We start from the raw sequence: 22495 nt of genomic DNA on the forward strand, positions 1-22495 counted from the left end.
AGGTAGGTGTCCCCACTCAGGTACACTAGCAATGTGGCCAACAATGGAGGAACCACCCTTGTGTTTCTTTTACTATTGTTGTTGTGTAGCCCTAGGTCATTAATACGGTGGCCCTTGGGTCATTAATACGGTGAAACTTTCCCTTTGGATATACATGCGAGTGGAGAGAAGAGAGCCACCGAGTATTATGGCTATGGCGTTTGTGCTACCTACAGTTCCTACATTCGCTGGTGGCGGCTCTTGCAAGGCGGCGTGCTCTTCTGTTGCATTCTCCTGTGCACCCTTCCTTCGCTCTGGTGCAGCCCCATCATCATCACTATCTTCATCCTTATTACCATCGATCCATTCTGCACCCTCCTTCCGTCTGTACGCGCAGCCGCCCCCAATGTCGGAGTTCGACACGGCGGCATTCGAAGCTGACCGCCTTCGCCTTGATGCGCAGGCGCGCCTCGACATGATGCAGGTTGCGGCCGCTGCCGGAGAAGCTGCCTCCGCCACAAAGGATGATGGCAGTACTGCTGCTGCAGGTGATGATGGTGCCTCCGCCACTGCCGCCGATGAAGGAGCTTGGAAGTGGCGCATCAGAAAGCGCATCTGGGACCTCATGGAGCGCGAGAACATTGCTGTGCACCCTCGCCCCGTCCATCATCGCATCCCGAACTTTGTAGGGGCACCAACTGCAGCTGCAAAGGTGGGGTTCTCCTCCTCTTTATTGTCAGTGTACTAGTTTTATAACTAGTTGATCGTTATAATCACCGTTATCATCATCATCATTGTCAATATCATGATCACTGTAATCAACATTGCTAGCTTGGACCTTGTCGGCATCATCACTGATCTCGTCAACAGCATTATTATCATCATTGACCTCTCTCCTCCTCCTCCTCCTCCTCCTCCTCATCATCATCATCATCATCATCATCATCAGCAGCAGCAACAGCATCTTGTAGCAGCACTATTATCATCATCCACATCACTAGCCTTATCACCATTAACATCACTAGCCTTATCAATCACTAACATAACTAGCCGCCGCCGCCTCCTCTTCATTATTGTTAGTAGCATTGTCATCGTCATCATTATCATTATCATTGTTGGTAGCATTTCCATCGTCATGATGATCATCACTATCATCACCACTACAGGGAATTGTTATCACATTCACCATCATCATTTTGTCAAGGTCTGGTTGCATCACTTAGGTAGTGAGACAGTTTGTGAGATTTTTCTCATACCATTTTTTTCCTTTTACAAGTAAGTTGGCCAGCCTCCCAGCTTTTCAAGCAGCCAATTGTGTCAAGGTTAATCCTGATACCCCGCAGAAGCAAGTGCGTTATCTCACATTAGAAGGTAAGTGGCTGGGACAGGTGTAGTCTACAGGTACTGTTTACAGTTACTTTGTGATGGATTAGCCTTTAAATAGGCTCTTGGTGCATTAATGTGTTGGTTCCCAGGCAAGAAGAAGCTCTTGACACCACAACCAAGGTTGAGGACTGGGTTTTTTTCTGAACTCGAAGCTTCCACACTGCCCCCTGGTGTCATGGCGGAGGCTTGCAGTGCTGCTGGTATAGCTAAGTATGGCAAGCCTTTAGGACTCGATGCCAAGTTGAAGGTGGACTTAATTGTCATTGGATCAGTTGCTGTGGATCCCAAAACCGGTGCACGACTAGGGAAGGGAGAGGTGATTCACATAAGCCAGAGACCTGCATCTTGCTGCAGAATATTGATGTAAGGAGTATCCTTTTGTGGCTTGACTGGATGTGATTTTTGGTTTAGGGATTTGCAGAGCTGGAATATGCCATGTTACGGCATATGGGTGCCATTGATGATTCAACATTAGTGGTTACTTCAGGTGAGTATAGAGAGCCGGCTTATATGGTTTATTTCAAAATATGTCAAAATTATTAGATGCTTGCTTTGATACAGAGCTGAAAACCTTCATGTATGTGTAGTTCATGATAAGCAGCTTGTGGATGACATACCGGTTGAAAAATTGAGAGTTCATGATGTGCCGGTGGATGTGATTTGCACACCTACACATGTTATCTACACCAACACATCCATTCCAAAACCAAAAGGTTCTTCTTTCTTTGAGAATTGCTGCTTATCAGCTTACAAAAGAAGCATGGTTATTACTGTGCTTGCATTTTTATATTGAAAAACTGAAACACAAGTTTTTGATAACATAACTACTTTGAGAGAGGAATAGTTAAGAAGGTTCATAGACGGCTCATGCTGTTAACACTAGGATAGTTGCTTTAAAGGTTGCAAAGCTTCATTTAAATGTAATTATGAATATTAAAACTAGGATTGTTTCTTTAGACCCTTTCATAGGACAGTTGGTTTAAGCAGGTAGCTCATTATCCCCACTTTTAAGTCTTGTATAACTTTAAGTGTCCAAATGTACTATTACCCGTGTATATGTCAGGGTTTTGAAATCCATTTCCTCTAGTTTTGTCTACCTTGGTTCTTGTATGTACTCTTAGTGTCACCCTCTAGCTGATGCATAGAATATGATGAATCTTTGGTCTATGATGTTTCGAGTCTCTAGGTTATCTCAAGGCCAGTCCCTTGTGGTGGCTTTGACTTGATGGTCTTGTGCATTGGTGTTGCTATTTTGTGCACTGCACTTTGTTTGGGAAGCAAGGGTAGACATCGAATTTCTGCTCAGATGCACAACAGGTTAACTGGAAGACCGGGCTTCTATACATCCATCCAGAGTAGGCTTATTCTGATAGTTCTTTGTCAAATGCTCTTGCCCAAGCTTTGTTCAGTTCCACTTTCAGTTTGGAAGGAAGAAAAGTAACAGATTATGGTCAGAATTGCAGAGAGAGAAAGAGCCACATTGAGATCCAATACGAGTTTGAAGACTAGTTGCTATATTCTAGACTCAAGAGTCAAGGTAGGAGTCTTGGCAGCCTGCTTTTTTATGGTTCTGCCTGTCAAAGCAAGGAAAAGTCCAGCAGATTCGAGGGCGATTATGCCTTGCATGTCTTACCCCATGGCACCTAAAACACCTCTTCTTTTGGAAATGGCAATCCATCTCTTTCTGGAGAGAAACCAGAACTAGAGGTCTTTGTGTATTTACCTGAGGGCCCAGGGGGCCTTGTGTTCCTTGAGCTGCCTGTGTGTTCACCAGTAAGGAGGGAAGTTTGTTGCAGAGCCTTGCGAGGAAACAGAAACATTTTTTGCTTCTTCCATTTCCTTCTGTAGAGAAACCAGAACTCTAGGTCTTTGTGTTCCTTGAGCTGCCTGTGTGTTGATCACAGTCAGGAGGAAAGGTTGTTGCAGAGCCTTTCAAAGAAACAGCAACATTTTTTGCTTGTCCTGTGTATATGGCAATCATTAGAAGCTTATTTTTTGAGTATAATGTGTCCATAGGGAGGACCAAACTTTCATGCCTAACATGGAGGTGGTAGATATTGGGAGTTGGCTTTGCAAAGCCAAAGGGTTACAGAAGATATGAAAGTTTTAGTAAGAGGGTCTGAACAGTAGAAAGTATGTTTGTAACTTCTTTATCTGAAGGATTGTGTTCGATGTTCCAGATAAAGGTTTGGAGATCCTTCGAGGGCGCACTAAAGGTGTAACATGCAGCGGAATTATGTGTAATGAAGGATCCTGTTACACAAAGTCTCACACCGCCTTCTTTATCTTGAGTTTCGTGAGTCTTTAGCAATCCACTTTATCACTTCAAACTTTAAGAGATGAGAGAGAGAGAGAGATTTGTACACCTGATTGGGTCCCAAATTACCCATTGAAGGGCCCCCTCCTATTGCTAGGAGTATTTGCTTTATTATCTCTGAAGAGAATGAATGTATGACTGACTTGGGACTCTAGAGAAGCCAATCGCAAGACCTTTGAAAGACCAAGAGTCCGGCTGAACTTGTGATATGCAGCGGCAGTCTTTGTATTGGAAGATCCTGTCACACAAATGCTCACACCGTCTTCTGTATCCTGAGTTTCGTGAGTTTAGCATGTCAGAATACGCAGCGAAGATGATGACCAAATCTGGGAACACGAGCAAAAACGCAGGCAGAAAAACAGCACAAGAGAGAGAGAGATGTAGGCGTGTAACTCTGCTCTATATACACAAGAAGATCCCGAGAAATGATACAAATAAGGTATGGGGGTTGGGGTCCTATATATACATCCCTGGGAGGGCAATTGGCCAGCAGATAAAGTGCCCACGACTGCTGAATAGGTCCCACGACTGCATAAATGTAGTCGGCCAGCAGATGAATGCCCACGACTGAGGAAACCCAGTCGGCTAGCAGCCCAGTAGCCCACGACTGATGAACATACAGTCGGCCAGCACTGGAGTGCTCCTGGCATCCTCTGGCAACCCTCCCAAGCCTCAGAAAAATGGAAAAAAATAGGGGAAAAATACGGGGAGTGAGGAAAAATGATAAAACACCTCATAAGGGCGGGCACACCCACAACAAAGGCCCTGGTGTATAAAACTAGACAGGAGATGACTTCTAACACCCCCTCTCAGCTCTTGGCTGTGTAACCAACCATTGGGAGCTGGGGTGCCGCCTGAGCAAATCCTGAGATAGCGACTTCGTGAAGAGGTCCACCGTACTGTCCTCCGTCGAACAGAACTCCAGCAAGATGTCATCAGCAACGATCTGTTCACGAACAAAGTGCCTCTGGATGACCATGGGTTCCTCCAGTGGAGGCCCAAACCTGCCATGTAACCTTTGCATCTTCACCACCTCACAAACAACATCACAAACAGCCCGGTACTCTACCTCTGTTCTCGACAAGGCAAAAGATGACTGTCTCCAACTGCTCCGAAAAACTGCTCCTGGGCTATAAGTAGATCCCCTCGTGTCCAGATTTCCTCCCCAAACCGAGTCACTCCAACCGTGGAGTCGGACTCCATCCAACAATCCCCCTCCTGTGTACAAGAGTCCATGATCCTTCGCATGCTGCAGAAACCATAGAAAACGCAATCCTGCCTCCCAAAGAGACATCTGCAACCAAGAGCTCAACTGCCTCATCAGGAAGCTCCTGTCCAATCTGGTGTCCATCAACCAGATCAATGAACCATACAGCTTCTGAATCACAGAGACATCACACTGCTCACAAGGATCAACACCTGTTACGGTGCACAAACAAGTCCTGGAAACCTGATGAAACCTGTCAACCACCCCCTCTGAATCCGGAACCACAAAGCCTGGAGAAACCACCTCCTTCTGCAAGTAATCATCTGCTACCTGCCTGGCTTTCCGAAAGGTCCCCGTGGAAAGAACATCCTCAGCTACTGGAAGTTCTATGTCCCGAACACTACGAGACATCAGAGCATAAGTGACCTGTTCAGCTTCCTCTGACTGACGAACACAAGAACTACCAACATCAGTACTGGAAAGTTTCTGCCAACTGCTGCCATCTACTGGGAAGCTATCCGGAAAGCCCGCACCTGCAGCGTATCCACACTTGAGTGGCCATTACCAGACTGCCACTCATCACAAACCTGAGGACCTGGGAGAGAGAGTGCTGAAAGCCTGTAAACTCCATTCTCCACTCCGCCTTCCCAAACCACTTGGCCTGTTGCTTTGTCCCGGACGAGCAACAAAATGCTCATCAAACTCCACCCGTACGCCAGTTTTGCAAACCTGATGCACTGACAACAGATGAAAACCAAGTGCCGGAACATACAACACCTGGGAGGAATGCTTCCCCCCTCTGCCATCGGGAACTATCTCCATCCTGCCCTCACTGTGAACTGGGATAGTGGACGTATCCCTAGTAAGAATATGACCAGAAAGCTTGCAGAGATCCTGTAAACCGGAACGGGAAGGAGTCATGTGCCTGGAAGCACCACTATCGAGAATCCATTCCCGAGTATCCGTTGCGGAGAGTCCTCCAATCTCCTCCCTGCCTGAAGAAAATGAAGCATCGGTGTCCATCACCTCCAGGTGCACAAAAGCCGGAGTCTTTATGATTGCTGCAGAGGAGTCTTCACCCTTCTCGGTCTTCCGCTTGGGACACTGCCTCCAGTAGTGGCCTTTCTCGTCACAATCATTACAGGTCCTCTCTGCCTTCAGTTTCTCGCGGTCAGCGTCGGACTTCTTCTCAGAAGACTTCTCCGATGAAGCCTTTCCTTTGCCCGAGCTACGGCCTTTCGACCGTTGGCCAGTTAAGGCCTCCGAACCTCCACCCTGAGGAGGATCCGTGAATCGTGCCTCCTGGTCTAGGACCATGGGCACAAGCTCCTCCCACGTGATGATGTTGAGCTTGCTGGTAATCAAAGAGGAGTAAAATGCTGAGTACGAAGAGGGCAAGTGCGACAGCAACGTTATGGCCATGTCCTCTGACGATATCTCCTTCCCAGCCTGAAGAACTTCCTGCTGAAGAGCCTGCAGCTTGTTAATATGCTCCCGCATCGTCGCCGGCTTTGCAGAGCTCATAACCCGCATCTGTACTTCCAAGGAAATCCTCTTCATGGGCGATACCCTGTTGTAAAGTGAGGCCAAATGCTGCCATATACCTCTGGCCAGCGTCATGTGCTTTACATGATTGATTACCTGTGGTGTGCAGTTGATGAGAATAAACGAACGGACCCTGGCGTTGACACGATCCCACATCTGTGTCTGGGCCTGGAACACCAACAACGACGAAATCGGCGAGGTCGTAGGACTCCAGAACAGATTCCATCATCACCTTCCATATGCCGTAGTTGCTCCCGTCCAACTGACGGTCCACCGGGAACGTGGGGAGTGTCGGGATCTTCACATGTCTCTCGGCCATCTCAAACAGATCTGCCATAGCGGGGATGTACTCTGAAAAGGGTGGGTGGGTGGGAACAAAGAAGAACTAAAACCTGCAAGTGGCTGTCCAGCAAATCAGCCCGCCTTCCTCTTGCTTCTCCTCTTCCCGAACAGTCCAAAACAGTCCACCAATCAGCCACAAAACAGTCCCCCTCTTGCTCACACAAATCCCAAGACTTATCTAGAGCCTAGGGCTCTGATACCATGTCAGAATACGCAGCGGAGATGATGACCAAATCTGGGAACACGAGCAAAAACGCAGGCAGAAAAACAGCACAAGAGAGAGAGATGTAGGCGTGTAACTCTGCTCTATATACACAAGAAGATCCCGAGAAATGATACAAATAAGATATGGGGGCTGGTGTCCTATATATACATCCCTGGGAGGGCAATCGGCCAGCAGATAAAGTGCCCACGACTGTTGAATAGGTCCCACGACTGCATAAATGCAGTCGGCCAGCAGATGAATGCCCACGACTGAGGAAATCCAGTCGGCCAGCAGCCCAGTAGCCCACGACTGATGAACATACAGTCGGCCAGCACTGGAGTGCTCCTGGCATCCTCTGGCAACCCTCCCAAGCCTCAAAAAAATGGGAAAAAATAGGGGAAAAATACGGGGAGTGAGGAAAAATGATAAAACACCTCATAAGGGCGGGCACACCCACAACAAAGGCCCTGGTGTATAAAACTAGACAGGAGATGACTTCTAACATAGCAATCCATTTCAATACTTCAAACTTTAAAGAGTTGAGAGAGAGAGATATGAGAATTGTACACCAGATTGGGTCCCGAATTACCCACTGAAGGGCCCCCTATCCCGATAACGAGATAGTATTTGCTTTATTTCTTTTGAGAGAATGACTGTGGACTGCAGATAAGCCAAACGCAAGATCTCGGAGGATCGGAGAGTGGCTGATCTGTACACTGCTGTAGAAACACCTGGATGACCTGATCTCGAGCCTATGCACTCTTCCCAAGGGCATGAGGGAGGGCTGCACACCTGAGGCTGAGAGAAGAAGAAGGTGGACTGTTCTACACTATGTTAGAATGCTGAAAACACTTATGAATGCTGTGTTACCTTCACCAGATGACTGCTGCATGTATGGATGATGCACAGAAGGCTGGATACTGATGCAAACTGCAGATTCAGGGCTGGAAACTGCTGTATACTGTCGATTTAGGGCTGGAAACTGCTGTGGACAGAAACGCAGACCTGTAGGAAGCTGCTGAACTGAAAAACGCAGGTGTTCTGAGGCTGCTGGACAGAAACGCAGAGGTCCTGAGGCTGCTGAACAGAAACGCATGCATGTACTGCTGCTGGACAGAAAACGCAGGCTGGCTGCAGGCTGATTGCTGGCGTTGAACTGAGGCTTGACAGTATGCTGAATTAGAGACTGTAGAGGATTGAATCAGGGCTGCTTTGATGCTGAAAATAGGCTGATTGGAGGCTGATAGCAGGCGCCTAGGGCTGTATGAAGCAAGGGTTCTCAAGGTTGGAGAAGCAAGCTAATGAGCTGCAAGGGCTGGATTAGTCTAGGGTTGAAGGCAATGATGCTCCTAGGGCTGAGGAGGAGAGCTCTTAGCACAATGAAGGCTGAATGAGAAACTAAGCTCTATGCAAGCCTATTTATACTAACTGGAGGTTGGTCATTTAATAAAGTTTATATTTATAAATGCCCAATAATGCAAATAATGCTAAATAAATACTATTAAATATGGAAAAAATACCAGATAAATCCTAGTAAATTCCCTAAGACTTCTGGGATGTTCTAAATGATGCACAGGCATATGAATGCATATTATGCAGGATGCAAAGTGCTTTCTGATGCAAACCCTAAGGCTTCTACTGACTCTACATGCATGAATGATTCTCTCCAAGTGGGTTAAGGGACTTGACTGACTGACTGACCCGCTAAGACTGAGGAATGACCTACGTAGCTCGTGCCTGACTTATCCTGGATTGAGGATGTACAATGGGGTCACGGCATACGACAAATATCATCCTATTGGGTTCTAAAACTGTACAACTGCTGCACTTCTGATGATGAGCCATCTTGTAACCATGCACTGAGTGCAGAGTGCATGTGACATTCCCTCCTGATTAGCTTGGCGGCAGGTTCATGGCTTCCAAGTAGTCCGCCAATAACTGGGGGTACTCCTGGAAGAACTCCTCGTCGAGCCATACGGCTTCGTGGGTGCCTCGATCTCGGAATTTCGTATAGAACTGACGAATCCGTCGACCCGAACCATGCTTCCATCGATGAAGAAGGATTTGCTCAGGGTCAATAACTTCTGCCTCGCCTACCACGTCTGGCTGTTGTTCATCTGAAACATCAAACACTTCTGGACCAACATATGGTTTTAGCCAAGAAACATGGAAAACATCATTCATTGTCCAACTGGCAGGCAACTTTAACTTCATGGAGACATCACTTAACTTTTTGACTATTGGAAAAGGGTCAAAACTATGGAATGAAAGCTTGGGACAATGTTTGCCCACTTGTTTCAATCTTTGTTTCATGATGCACTGAGAGACCCAATCCCCTTCCTTGAAGTGGATATCTCATCTAAACTTACATGCCTGTCTGTGAACTGAATGATGGCCAGGCTTAAAATTGAGGGCCAAATTGGGTTGAGTACCAAACTCTGGGGAATCGACATACTGATCTTCTAAGTCTTTTCCCGAGATGTTGAGAATGGTAGACTCTTGATTGGTCGGGATGCTGGTCTTTCTACTAAGAACATCTGCTACTGGGTTATGTTGATCAGGGATGTACTTAATCATTCCTCCAACTTGTTGGAAGAGCTGACCCTGCCTAGTGTGCTGAGCATTCCACTGGGCACTTGGCATCGTCGGGAGCCACTTAAGTGCTTGGTGGTCTGTGGTGACTGTGAAAATGTGTCCATAAGGAACATGTTTCAAATGTTTGAGAACTGACTGCTGTTCTAGCTTGCCCTTGAAAGTCTTGGAAAGACGAGGGAAACTTGCTAGGAGGTTCTGCTAACTGTGGGATACTGGGTAGGAGATCATCCTTAAAAATGTCTGAATGAGAAAGGAGATCTGCTAACTGAGGGACTGAAGATGATGAGACAGCGGTTATTGATGAGATAGAAGCTGTCTGAGCATAAATTAATGCTCCTTCTGCTCCCTTCCATATAGCTCATCGGGCCTAGAGATGAGAAATCATAGGAACGCCAAGAATGCTCCTACCCCCCCGAATCATGACAGGCTCGGGAAAACCTTTAGAGATAATAAAGGTGTCCTGCCTCCAATTGGGAATAGGTTCATACTGACGAAACCACTGGATTCCTAAGATCATGTCACATCCCAAAACAGGAGAGACAATGAAATCTCGCTGGAATGAGGCCTTTTGAACTTGAAAAGAAAACTGTTGTGCCTTCTGAGAGATGTGGGTGCGGAGACCAGGTGTAAACCCGTCTACCTCCAAATGATAGGGCACTAAGGTACAGCTCATGTTGGTAGCCAATTGGGGAGAGATGGGGTCCTCAGAACTGCCCATGTCAAAAAGAATTATGAACTGTCGGCCCTTGGCAGAGCCATAAGCTCGGATCAGGCTTTTCTGTGTGGTTGTTGCCTCACCCTCTTGCTTAGCATCAAGTACCACGGATGGCACGGAATGCATAGAAGGTAAGATCTGAACCGCATTGGTGGTAGCAGGCAGGTCTGGAGGAGCGGGGGATACTGCGGCAACTGTGGCAGAAGGCTCTTTGGAGGCTTGCTCCGCTTGTCTTTTTGGACAATCCTTCTTACCATGCCCAATGGTATGACAGAAAAAACATCTGTTTTCTGATTGATACTGTCTTTGCTCCTCTGGAGGAAGATGGCCTCCAGTGATGCTTGCTTGAACCTTTTCCTCAGGGGTCTTCTTAGGCTTGGATTCCTTACCCCTTGAACTAGAGCTAGAACTAGAGCTAGGACTGTTGTCTCTCTTAGTGTCTTTACCCTTCCCCTGTTGGGGTTTGGTATTGGACTGAGAGGACTGCTTGGGCTTGCCCCCGTTAAGCTTCATTTCTTCATTCTGAGCAAGAGTCAGAGCCCGGTCATATGTACTTGGTTCAAAGTTACGAACTGTGAACCGAATGTTAGAGTCCAATCCACGAATGAATTGCTCCATCTTGGCCTGCTCAGATAACCCTAACTAATGTGCTAAAGTAATAACCTTACCGAAAAACTGAAGCACTGGGGATCCGTTCTGTCTGAGTCCATAGAACTCGTCTTTCAGACCGGTCATGTACTGGGGCGGGAGAAATCTGGTCTTCAGGTCATGAAAAAGATGTCCCAGTCAAAGGCTATGACACCTGTGGCCTGGTCTGTATGAATACTAGACCAATGCTGCCACCAAGTGACTGCCTCACCAGTGAGATGGGGAGCCGCTAAGTGGACTTTGTCTTGTGGGTTTGTGATCCTAGCTAATGGAAATGAGCATTAAACTAATGAACAAATTGATTAACTGATGAATGATCACACTTACCATCATACTTACTGAAATTTGGTTGATTGCGAATGATGGTGGTTGATGCTGCTGCGGGTTGCTGGTGACACCTATGACTGGGGAGACTGAGGAGAGCTGCTGATACCTCAAGTGTATGGCCTCCTTTTCCCGTTGGTGTTCGAGTAACATACGTTCTCGATCAAGCTCACGTTGGTGTTCCCGAGCGGCGAGTTCAGCCTGACGCTGGTCTTTGTCGATCCTGCGTTGGGCTTCCTCATAGTCCCGTCTTTCTTCTTTTTCTCTTCTCCTTCGGGCCTCGTCCTCTCTCCTTTGTTGTTCCATCTGAAAGAAGAGGGAGATGTAGTCGGGTGCTGTTGGAGGTGTAGAAGGACGTGCTGCTGCTGCCTCCAAGAGTTGGAGACGCTCCATGAGTAGCTGGTTCTGAGCTCGAAGAAGAGCTATGGTGTCTGCTGTAGGCGGAAGAACAAGGTCTCCTTCAGGGGAGACGTCTTCCGGCTGATGAGTACTCTCTCCTGTAGACATGATGCTGAAGTCGGTGGTCGTGCCGGAACGCAATCTAACCATCCAAGGATGCCCCCACGCTAGGATACGGTGTGTGTGGACAATCTGAATCTGATACCAATGTGATATGCAGCGGAAGTCTTTGTATTGGAAGATCCTGTCACACAAATGCTCACACCGTCTTCTGTATCCTGAGTTTCGTGAGTTTAGCAATCCATTTCAATACTTCAAACTTTAAAGAGTTGAGAGAGAGAGATATGAGAACTGTACACCAGATTGGGTCCCGAATTACCCACTGAAGGGCCCCCTATCCCGATAACGAGTGTTGGGGTAAAGGCGTTATGCCCACCCTTATAGTGTGTACAAGCCCATAAGTTATAGTACATAGTACACTTAGTACTTTTAATGTACTAAGTGCACTATGTGTACTAAGTGCAATATACATGTGTGATAGGGGAGTCACACACTCATGCTTTTTATGAGTTGACTTATCCCCACAACTCTCTCTCTCTCTCTCCCTTGCTTCTCTGTGTATGTCTCCCATAATGAACTGTAAACCCTAATTTCAGGTTTCTCCCCATCAACTGGTATCAGAGCAAGGTCTCAGAGGAGAAGAAGTCGAATACAGGTCGTTGAAGCGCAAGGCAGCTGGGCGTGAAGAAAGCACCCGTAACGTAGAGCAGGCGTGTTAATCACTGGCGTATAGGCGCTAAGCGAAGACACCGGCTAAGCCAGGCGTCGACAAGAGCAGCGAGCGGAAACAAACGGCGTAGGCGAGTGAAGCGAAAAGGCGTTAAACAAGTAGCGTCGGCTGGTCCAAAAAAGTAGGCGAAGGCAGCGTGAAGCGTGTGCTACAGGCGTGTGCTGTCTGGCTGCGTGTTGCACGCTAGACGCCTGGCCAACTGGCGTAGAATGCGAATCCAGGCGGACATCCACCCAACTCGTCGACTGCAAGTATAGGCGCCTGGTCGTATGTAGCGCTGCTACTCGGTGAAGATGCCAGAAGCGACCTGATCCGCCTTCTCTGCACAACCAGCAACCAGCAACGAGTCAGCAAGAAGAGCCCCCCCCCCTTTCACCTGCAAGTATCAGAAATCAACACACAAGTCAGGATCAATCAAAATCGACTCCTGCAAACCTCAAATTCAGCCCGAAAATCAGAAAATCAGAGGTATTTTGCTTCAATTTTGGGAATTTCTCATCAATTCAATTAATTGAGCAGGTACAGGTGCTTAATTGCTCAATTTTTGAGCAAAATTGGCAAAATTGGGTGACATTGGTCACATCCCACGTCAATTGGCAGGAAATCGGTGACATTGGTCACATTTGCAGTCAATTGGCAGTAAATTGGACATTGAAATTTGGGGCTTTTGATGTAAATGTGCAATTAAGCACTCATACATGCTGTATGATGTGAAAAATCGCACATTTGGGCAAAATTGCAGCAAATTGCAGCAAATTGCAGTGCAAATCAAGGGGCTTTTGTGCCGATTTGGTTGATTTGCATGCAGGCAATTGCATTTGATGCTGTGGATAATGTGCTGATGCCTTACAAGCACTCAATGTGCCTGTAAATCAAGGGGCTTTCATGTATTTGATGTATATGTGGCCAGGGGGAAGCATCGTGAACACTCTGGATGCCTTCATGTGCGCCAATGTACCATGCATGATCAGAAATTGATCTCAAATCAAGGGGCTTTTCAAGTTCGTATGCTTGTTGAGCTTGGCAAAGCAGCAGGCAATCCATTTATGCCTTGAATCCTCAAAAATCAGCTTGCAGTCAAGGGGCTTTTGCCCAATTTCTGTTCGGGACTGTTTCATGCAGTGTACAGGACTGTAAAAGTCTGATTTTCACTCATTTGGACAGCCAGGAGAGCATTTATTGCTACTGTACCTGCTGGTACAGATCTGGTACAGATTTGTACATGTTTTGGCATGGCTGTACACTGTTTTGAGTGATCAAAAGGTTCAAATTCAGCTGCTGAAATTGCCGGTACAGGTTTGGTACATCATTGGTGAGCACTTGGTACTGCTGTACAGTACTTTGGAAGGGCAAAAGAGCACATTTAAGGTGCTGTCCAAAATCTGCAGCAACCAGATTTTGGTGTTTTCATCACAAAAAGTGGGAGAAAAGTTGCATTCTTGCTTCCGCAGTGGGAGATAAAGCTTGGGAGAACATTTGTGAGCACTTTGTGTGTTTAGGGTGCAGTGTTTGCACATCTTGGGTGCAGTGTTTGCACATTTGCAGGGAGTCAGGCATTACAGGTTGCATTTTGCTATGGCAACCACAGGTGAGAGCTCTTCATTGCTTCACATCAAGAAGCTTGAAGGCTCGCATAATTATGATATTTGGCAAACCCAGTGCTACAATGTGTTGCTTCAGAAAAAGCAACATAAGCCTATCAAAGAAAGGGGTGTGATGCCCGCTTCTCTTACAGCTGAAGAGTGGGAAGATATGGATGAGCTGGCAAGATCTACTATCATGTTGTCTGTGTCAGACTCATTACTTTTCAGCATTCGTGAAGAGAAGACAGCTTGGGGAATGTGGCAGAGATTGCAGGACTTGTATGCCCAACAAAGTGCCTCAAGCAAAGTGTATTGGTTGAAGAAACTCATAGGTCTTCAGATGAAGGAAGGGGCTTCTATGACAGCCCATCTCAATGAGTTTAATGGTATTGTCAGCCAGGTTATCAATCAAAAGTTGGCAATGGACGATGAGTTCAAAGCCACTTTTTTGTTATGCACTTTGCCAGAGAGTTGGGACACATTCAGGACAGCCACTAGCAATTCGAATGCTATGCTGTCATATGCAGATGTTGAGGGTGCTCTTCTTCAAGAAGAGATGAACAGGAAGAACAACTCTGTTGGCAAGTCTAATGCAATGAATGCACGTGGGAGATCCCAGCAAAGGGGGAAAAGCCAAGAAAGGGGAAGGAGCAAGTCTCGCTCCAAAAAGGATTTGGAATGCCATTATTGTGGCAAGAAGGGACACATCAAAAAGCAATGCTACAAATGGAAAAATGATCAAAAGGAAAAGGGAAAAGGCAAAGACAAAGAGAAGGATGAAGCCAAAGATGTAAAGCCAAAGGGCAAAAGTGGAGTCAAGATCGAAGAAATCAATGTGTCACATGCAGGTGGCAGTGAGGATGAGGTCCTCTTTACGTCTTCACTTGATGCCCATTCACTTCTTACAGGTGGTCATGGTATGCACTCATGGATCATTGATTCAGGTGCCTCCTTTCATGTCACAGGTTGCAGAGACTTGTTTGTCAGGTACACTGCTGGCAATGAAGGAGTGGTTTATTTGGGTGATAACCATGCATGCAAAATTCTTGGCAGAGGTGATGTGAGGCTTGTATTTTCAGATGGCTCACAGCTTATGCTCCATGATGTCAGGCATGTGCCTGAGATCAAGAAGAATCTGCTTTCTACTGGACAGCTTGATGATGCTGATTATGTTACCACATTTGGTAGTGGAAAGTGGAAAATTAGTAAGGGCTCACTGGTTGTTGCCAGAGGCTCTAAGGTGGACACTCTTTACTTTATGCATGCAGGTGTTTGTCACCATGCTAATGTAAATGCAACCGAGCTACCGGAAATTTCTATGTGGCATAGCCGGTTGGGACACATGAGTGTCAAGGGAATGGAGCAATTGTCTCGTTTGGGTTACTTGCCTTCTCTAAAGTTTTCAAGTTTTCAATTTTGTGAGCATTGTATATATGGTAGGCAACTACAGTGCCCCCACAAGAAAGCTCTTGGACAGAAAGATGCTCAGTTAGAGCTTGTGCATACAGATGTATGTGAGATGCCTCAGCTTTCTTTGGGAGGGGCAAAATATTTTGTGTCTTTTATAGATGATGCCACACGCAAGGTGTGGGTTTATCCTCTTCGTTTGAAGAGTGATACATTCTCAGTGTTTCAGAAGTTTGTTGCTCATGTTGAGAATCAAACTGGCAAAACACTGAAGGCTTTGCGTTCCGACAATGGTGGAGAGTATACGTCCAAACAGTTTCAGGACTTTTGTGATGCTAAAGGCATCAAGAGGGAGCTCTCTACTCCTTATGATCCTCCACAAAACGGGACAGCAGAGAGGATGAACAGGACCATACAGGAGAAGGTCCGTTCTATGTTGTCACATGCTGCATTACCTCATGGTTTTTGGGCTGAAGCTGTTATGACAGCCGTTCACCTTATAAATAGGTCACCTAACACGAGGCTTGGTGGGAAAGTGCCAGAAGAAGTATGGACAGGGAAGCCTCCGTCATACAAGCACTTGAGAGTGTTTGGTTGCGTTGCGTACGTGCACATACGCAGGGAAATGCGCACCAAACTTGATCCTAAGTCTCATAAATGCATATTCCTAGGATATGGTGACAGAGGTGAAATGGGGTATAGACTTTGGGATCCCACAAATAGAAAAATCATACGCAGCAATGATGTCATTTTTGATGAAACATGCATGTATAAGGAGCCTGCAAGGCAACAGGAGCCTGGCAGAGTCATCTTTGATGATGATGGACATCATGGACAACAACAAAGGGCTGTAAATCAGCCATTACAGCAGGAAAACCAGCCCTTAAATGGTGCTGAAAATGGTCCAAATGGACAGCCAGACATGGCAGAAGATATCCCTATGGATATACCACAGTTGGAGGATATACCGGGCATGATATTTCAGCCTTATGGCATGGAACAGGAGCCACCAATGGGTGATATGCAGGCTGGACAGCAACCTGCAAATGATGGTCATTGGGTACGGAGGTCCACAAGACCCTCCAGAGTCCCTGACAGGTTTGTTCCAGGGGTTGACTACTTGATGCTCACTGACTGTGGGGAGCCCTCATGTTATAAAGAGGCTTTACAGAGGGCAGACAAAGCTCTATGGGAGCGTGCCATGAAGTCAGAGATGGATTCTCTGCATAAAAATGGAACATGGAAATTGGTGCCTTTGCCTGCAGGCAAGAAGGTTTTGCCATGCAAGTGGGTATACAGGCTCAAAGTTGCATCAGATGCTAAGCCAAGATACAAAGCCAGGTTAGTGGCTAAGGGCTTCAAGCAGGAATATGGTGTGGACTTTGATGAGATCTTCTCTCCAGTGGTCAAAATGACCACACTTAGAGCTGTATTAGCTTTGGTTGCACATGATGATCTGGACTTGATTCAGATGGATGTGAAGACTGCTTTTCTTCACGGTGATCTCCATGAGGAGATATATATGCAGCAGCCAGAGGGTTATGCAGTGAGTGGAAAGGAGAAGCTTGTATGCAAGCTGGAAAAGAGTCTTTATGGGCTCAAACAGGCACCAAGAGAATGGTATCATAAATTTGATACATTCATGAAATCTCAGAAATTCAGGAGAAGTGACATAGATCACTGCTTGTACACCAAGAAAGCCTTGGATGGCAGTCTCTTGATTCTCATTTTGTATGTTGATGATATGTTGATTGCCGGGACATCTCGTAAAGAGATGGATGCTTTGAAGAAGAGGCTGCATGAAACCTTTGATATGAAGGATTTGGGTGATGCAAATCACATCTTGGGTATGCGGATACTTCGGGACAGAAATCAGCATGTGTTGTATTTGTCTCAGAAGGAATACATTGGCAAAGTCCTGCAGAGGTTCAATATGGACGGGGGGAAGAAAGCTAGTACTCCTTTGCCTCCATATGTGAAACTCAGTGCCATGGACAGCCCACAGTCAGATAGAGACAGGGCTGATATGGCCAAGATTCCGTATGCTTCAGCTTGTGGCAGTCTCATGTATGCCATGGTTGCTACTAGGCCGGACATTGCATTTGCAGTGGGAGTGGTTTCTAGATACATGGCCAACCCTGGCAAGAAGCATTGGGAAGCAGTGAAAGGTGTCATGAGATACCTGAAGGGCACACAGGATTTGTGCATTTGCTTTGGCAAACAGGATGCATTAGTGCATGGTTACACGGATTCGGATTATGCCGGTCATCCAGATAACCGGAAGTCTACTACCGGTTATGTGTTTACATTCACAGGAGGTGCTGTGTCATGGATATCCAGGATGCAGAAGTGCACAGCCTTATCTACTACAGAGGCCGAGTATATTGCAGCCACAGAGGCTTGCAAGGAGGCATTATGGCTATCTCGGTTAGTGGTTGATTTGGGTTATACAGGGGATATTCCATTATTGCATTGTGACAGTCAGAGTGCCATCCAGTTGGCAAAGAACCCTGTCTTTCATGCAAAGACGAAGCATGTGGATGTGAAGTATCACTTCATCAGAGAGGTGATAGAGAACAAGCAAATTCAGCTTGTTAAGATTCATACGGATGACAACCCGGCTGATCTGTTGACGAAGAGTTTGCCTCCGGAGCGGTTTGCTCATTGCAGACACTTGATGGGCATTGGATGAGGCCATTTTCAGCCTTGATATGGCCTTGTATATTATCATGTACATGCTGATTTTTTTCTTTTCCTTTACTTAAGGGCACTTTGCCTTTAAGTGGGAGGTTGTTGGGGTAAAGGCGTTATGCCCACCCTTATAGTGTGTACAAGCCCATAAGTTATAGTACATAGTACACTTAGTACTTTTAATGTACTAAGTGCACTATGTGTACTAAGTGCAATATACATGTGTGATAGGGGAGTCACACACTCATGCTTTTTATGAGTTGACTTATCCCCACAACTCTCTCTCTCTCTCTCCCTTGCTTCTCTGTGTATGTCTCCCATAATGAACTGTAAACCCTAATTTCAGGTTTCTCCCCATCAACGAGATAGTATTTGCTTTATTTCTTTAGAGAGAATGACTGTGGACTGTAGATAAGCCAAACGCAAGTCGGAGGATCGGAGAGTGGCTGATCTGTACACTGCTGTAGAAACACCTCGATGACCTCATCTCGAGCCTATGCACTCTTCCCAAGGGCATGAGGAAAGGTTGCACACCTGAGGCTGAGAGAAGAAGAAGGTGGACTGTTCTACACTATGTTAGAATGCTGAAAACACTTATGAATGCTGTGTTACCTTCACCAGATGACTGCTGCATGTATGGATGATGCACAGAAGGTTGGATACTGATGCAAACTGCAGATTCAGGGTTGGAAACTGCTGTAGACTGTCGATTTAGGGCTGGAAACTGCTGTGGACAGAAACGCAGACCTGTAGGAAGCTGCTGAACTGAAAAACGCAGGTGTTCTGAGGCTGCTGGACAGAAACGCAGAGGTCCTGAGGCTGCTGAACAGAAACGCATGCATGTACTGCTGTTGGACAGAAAACGCAGGCTGGCTGCAGGCTGGTTGCTGGCGTTGAACTGAGGCTTGACATTATGCTGAATTAGAGACTGTAGAGGACTGAATCAGGGCTGCTTTGATGCTGAAAATAGGCTGATAGCAGGCGCCTAGGGCTGTATGAAGCAAGGGTTCTCAAGGCTGGAGAAGCAAGCTTATGAGCTGCAAGGGCTGGCTGGATTAGTCTAGGGCTGAAGGCAATGATGCTCCTAGGGCTGAGGAGGAGAGCTCTTAGCACAATGAAGGCTGAATGAGAAACTAAGCTCTATGCAAGCCTATTTATACTAACTGGAGGTTGGTCATTTAATAAAGTTTATATTTATAAATGCCCAATAATGCAAATAATGCTAAATAAATACTATTAAATATGGAAAAAATACCAGATAAATCCTAGTAAATTCCCTAAGACTTCTGGGATGTTCTAAATGATGCACAGGCATATGAATGCATATTATGTAGGATGCAGAGTGCTTTCTGATGCAAACCCTAAGGCTTCTACTGACTCTACATGCATGAATGATTCTCTCCAAGTGGGTTAAGGGACTTGACTGACTGATTGACCCGCTAAGACTGAGGAATGACCTACGTAGCTCGTGCCTGACTTATCCTGGACTGAGGATGTACAATGGGGTCACGGCATACGACAAATATCATCCTATTGGGTTCTAAAACTGTACAACTGCTGCACTTCTGATGATGAGCCATCTTGTCACTATGCACTGAGTGCAGAGTGCATGTGACAGAACTTTACACGGCTGTAGAACCACCAATGATGACCGATCTCAATGCCAATGCACTCTTCCAATGGAAAGTAAGAAGGTTGCAAACTGAGGCTGAGAGAAGGGCTGCTTTGGGATTGTTCTAGGCTGAGTGTATGCACTATGAATGAATGACGATGCCGCGTTTACCTTCACTGAGATGGCTGAAACAAGATGATGGATGAATGCTGAAAACTGTTTGTATGCCAAAAACGCAAGGTAGATGAACCTATTCTGCTGGCCGAATGCTGATGATGCTGCGTTTTGATGGTGTAGGGCTGAAGGTTCAAACGTTGATGCTCCTAGTGCTGAAGGACTGAAATGCTTGCTCCAATGATGATGAGATGAATGGAATGATGCAAGTGATGCTATTTATATAGGCCAGAGGGCTTGTTGGCTGGCTGTAATGCTGGTCGATTGCAAAAATAAAGCTACACGACTAGAAATAATGGGATAAATGCTGAGATAATATGGAAAAATGCCAAATAAAATGCTAACATATAATAAAATGCTTGATATTCTGATGCTTCTGCCATGATGTATATGCATATGGGAGAATGCTTTCTAATGCAAACCCTAAGGTTCTGTTGACTCTATATGCATAAATGATTCTCTCCAAGTGGGTTAAGGGACTTGATTGACTGACTAATACTCTAAAGTTGAGAAAAGACCTACGTAGCTCGTGCTTGACATATTCAAGACTGAGGATTACAATGGGGTCACGGTGTACAACAATATCAAATCCTAAAGGGTTCTACTGTTCTACAATGGAGCAATGATGATGAGCCATCTTGTCACCATGCACTACAGTGTAGAGTGCATGTGACAAAAGGATGGGTATATTTTAAGGGCTTGTAATGTGGAGTTTAGCATAGGATGCTTTGGAGAGTTCTAAAGCAAGATGTCACGTGCATGCCCGTGCCACGGCTAATCTCCACCACGAACATCATAATCCTTGATTAGGATAATTAGTTAGAAGAGCATTTAGGTTATCTACCGTAGCAGAACCATCATCATCAGTGTGTATGAGAGCATATCTTGATACAGAGATCTACACCCACTATTGGGCACTGATGACGGTAGTGGGGATGTCGTAGTATCTAGTCTATACTATGCATAGTTAGTCTTGTGGGTTGACTACCATGAGTATATAACATGCACGTTCCTAAAAGGTGAATTTGGGCATGTTCCTAGATTCATCTAGGTATATATATATATATTAGTACCATCAGCATTAGCACCATCATCATCATCATCAGCAGAACCATGAGCATCCGCACCATCAACATCATCAGCATTAACAGCGTGGAGGCATGGGACCTCTGTTGGCTGCCTGTAGACAGCCTTTTGGCAGCCAGCAGGAGCCCTAGCAGCAGGCGGGGCAGGCTAGCAGCACCTCGTGTGAAGACCAGCAGAGTGGGCAAGCAGTTGTGAAAGCACAACATTTATTACAGCAAAGTCCAACATTTCAAGTCCATGTACCACCTGCTTGTGTAAATAAGATGTGATTGAGTTTATTACTCTAGGTTTAGTGCATGAGTTTACTATTGGAGAACCATTTCGAAAGAGGTCTGACCTTGAAATTTACTGTGGACAGTCGTGACGAAGGTGTACCTCCATACTTTAAAAGCAAATTATTGGAAAGTCATTAGAATTAAAAGCTACATAATTACAGTAGGTTGGCTGTTTCTTGAATGATACATGTGAATTTGATCAAGTAGGATTCGCTGCCTGTAAAAGTTTTCTGTAATTTGATTTGTAATTAATTTTCAGTAGCACCTGCTCTCTTTTTGAAATTGTTATGGGGAATTTCTGCAGGCATCTATTGGGAGCTTCTCTCGCCTGAGAAGCTAGGTCAGATTCGCGTGTTGCGAGAGCTGAAGAAGCAGATTGAGAAAGAGACAGGTCAAAAGCTTCCTACCGGGCCACCGGAAAAGCTCCCACCTACTGCGGAGCGTAGACCAATGAAGCAGCAGGCAGTCCAAAAGTCCAGCAATGAAGCGTGCATCTTTGTATGGAATCTTGACATCTCAACTAAATGGAAGGAGCTGAAGGAGCATGTGTCAAAGGCAGGAGCGGAGGTGGTGAAAGTGAATGTTATAAGGAAACCAGAAAGCACTAGACCAATGGCACGGGTGCTCTTAAAGGAAGGGACCGATACTGAAAGCCTTGTCAAGGCTCTTAATGGATCACAGCTTGGAAGATCAACCATGAGAGCAAAGATTGATGCCTCTTAGTGAGATGGTATGATCCCATTGAACTGTAAACACATCTGGCAGGAGTCATAAATGTTGGCTTTTATTATGGCAGGCATGCTATTTGAGTTTATTTTTTACAAAAGATTTTGTAATTGTCAATACTTGTATGACTGTATCATGTAGTCTAGTTCCATGATCGTGTAAAATGATCCTGACCCCCCCTTCCCTTTCTCAACCCGCTCCCCCCCCCCCAGCCCTTTGATGGCTGAGTAGCTGCCTTCTCTCATATCACTCTACTCATGTTCGGGTTGCAAAGGACCTTGTTCATACTTCTCTCTGGAGAGTTCTAAAATCTAACTTAGCATGGCTGAATACTTGTTTTAAAAATCTTAGTCACGATTGGTTTGTTGGTCTCGCATGCATGCGTTGCCTTGTTGGGTGCACTGATTAGCTGTGATGTCTCCATGGATAATTATGTTATACCAGGTGCATGGACCTAATTCTCAAGAATGCACCAGCAGGAGCTTATCA

At 45.9% G+C, this 22495-nt stretch overlaps 1 protein-coding gene across 1 annotated transcript; it reads left to right on the top strand.

The window, feature by feature from the left end:
• Positions 1-131: 131 nt before the first annotated feature.
• Positions 132-22333, top strand: LOC147608033 (5-formyltetrahydrofolate cyclo-ligase-like protein COG0212). The gene is made up of 6 exons (XM_086789886.1): positions 132-691; positions 1260-1350; positions 1455-1681; positions 1777-1852; positions 1953-2078; positions 21585-22333. Exons 1-6 carry the CDS (start codon positions 155-157, stop codon positions 22001-22003), a joined length of 1476 nt encoding a protein of 491 aa, XP_086646012.1. The 5' UTR covers positions 132-154; the 3' UTR covers positions 22004-22333.
• The last annotated feature ends 162 nt before the right edge of the window (positions 22334-22495 follow it).

The sequence above is a fragment of the Cibotium barometz genome, chromosome 54, assembly GCF_041138505.1.
Source record: "Cibotium barometz isolate CiBa-2024 chromosome 54, ASM4113850v1, whole genome shotgun sequence".
Classification (NCBI taxonomy): Eukaryota; Viridiplantae; Streptophyta; class Polypodiopsida; order Cyatheales; family Cibotiaceae; genus Cibotium; species Cibotium barometz.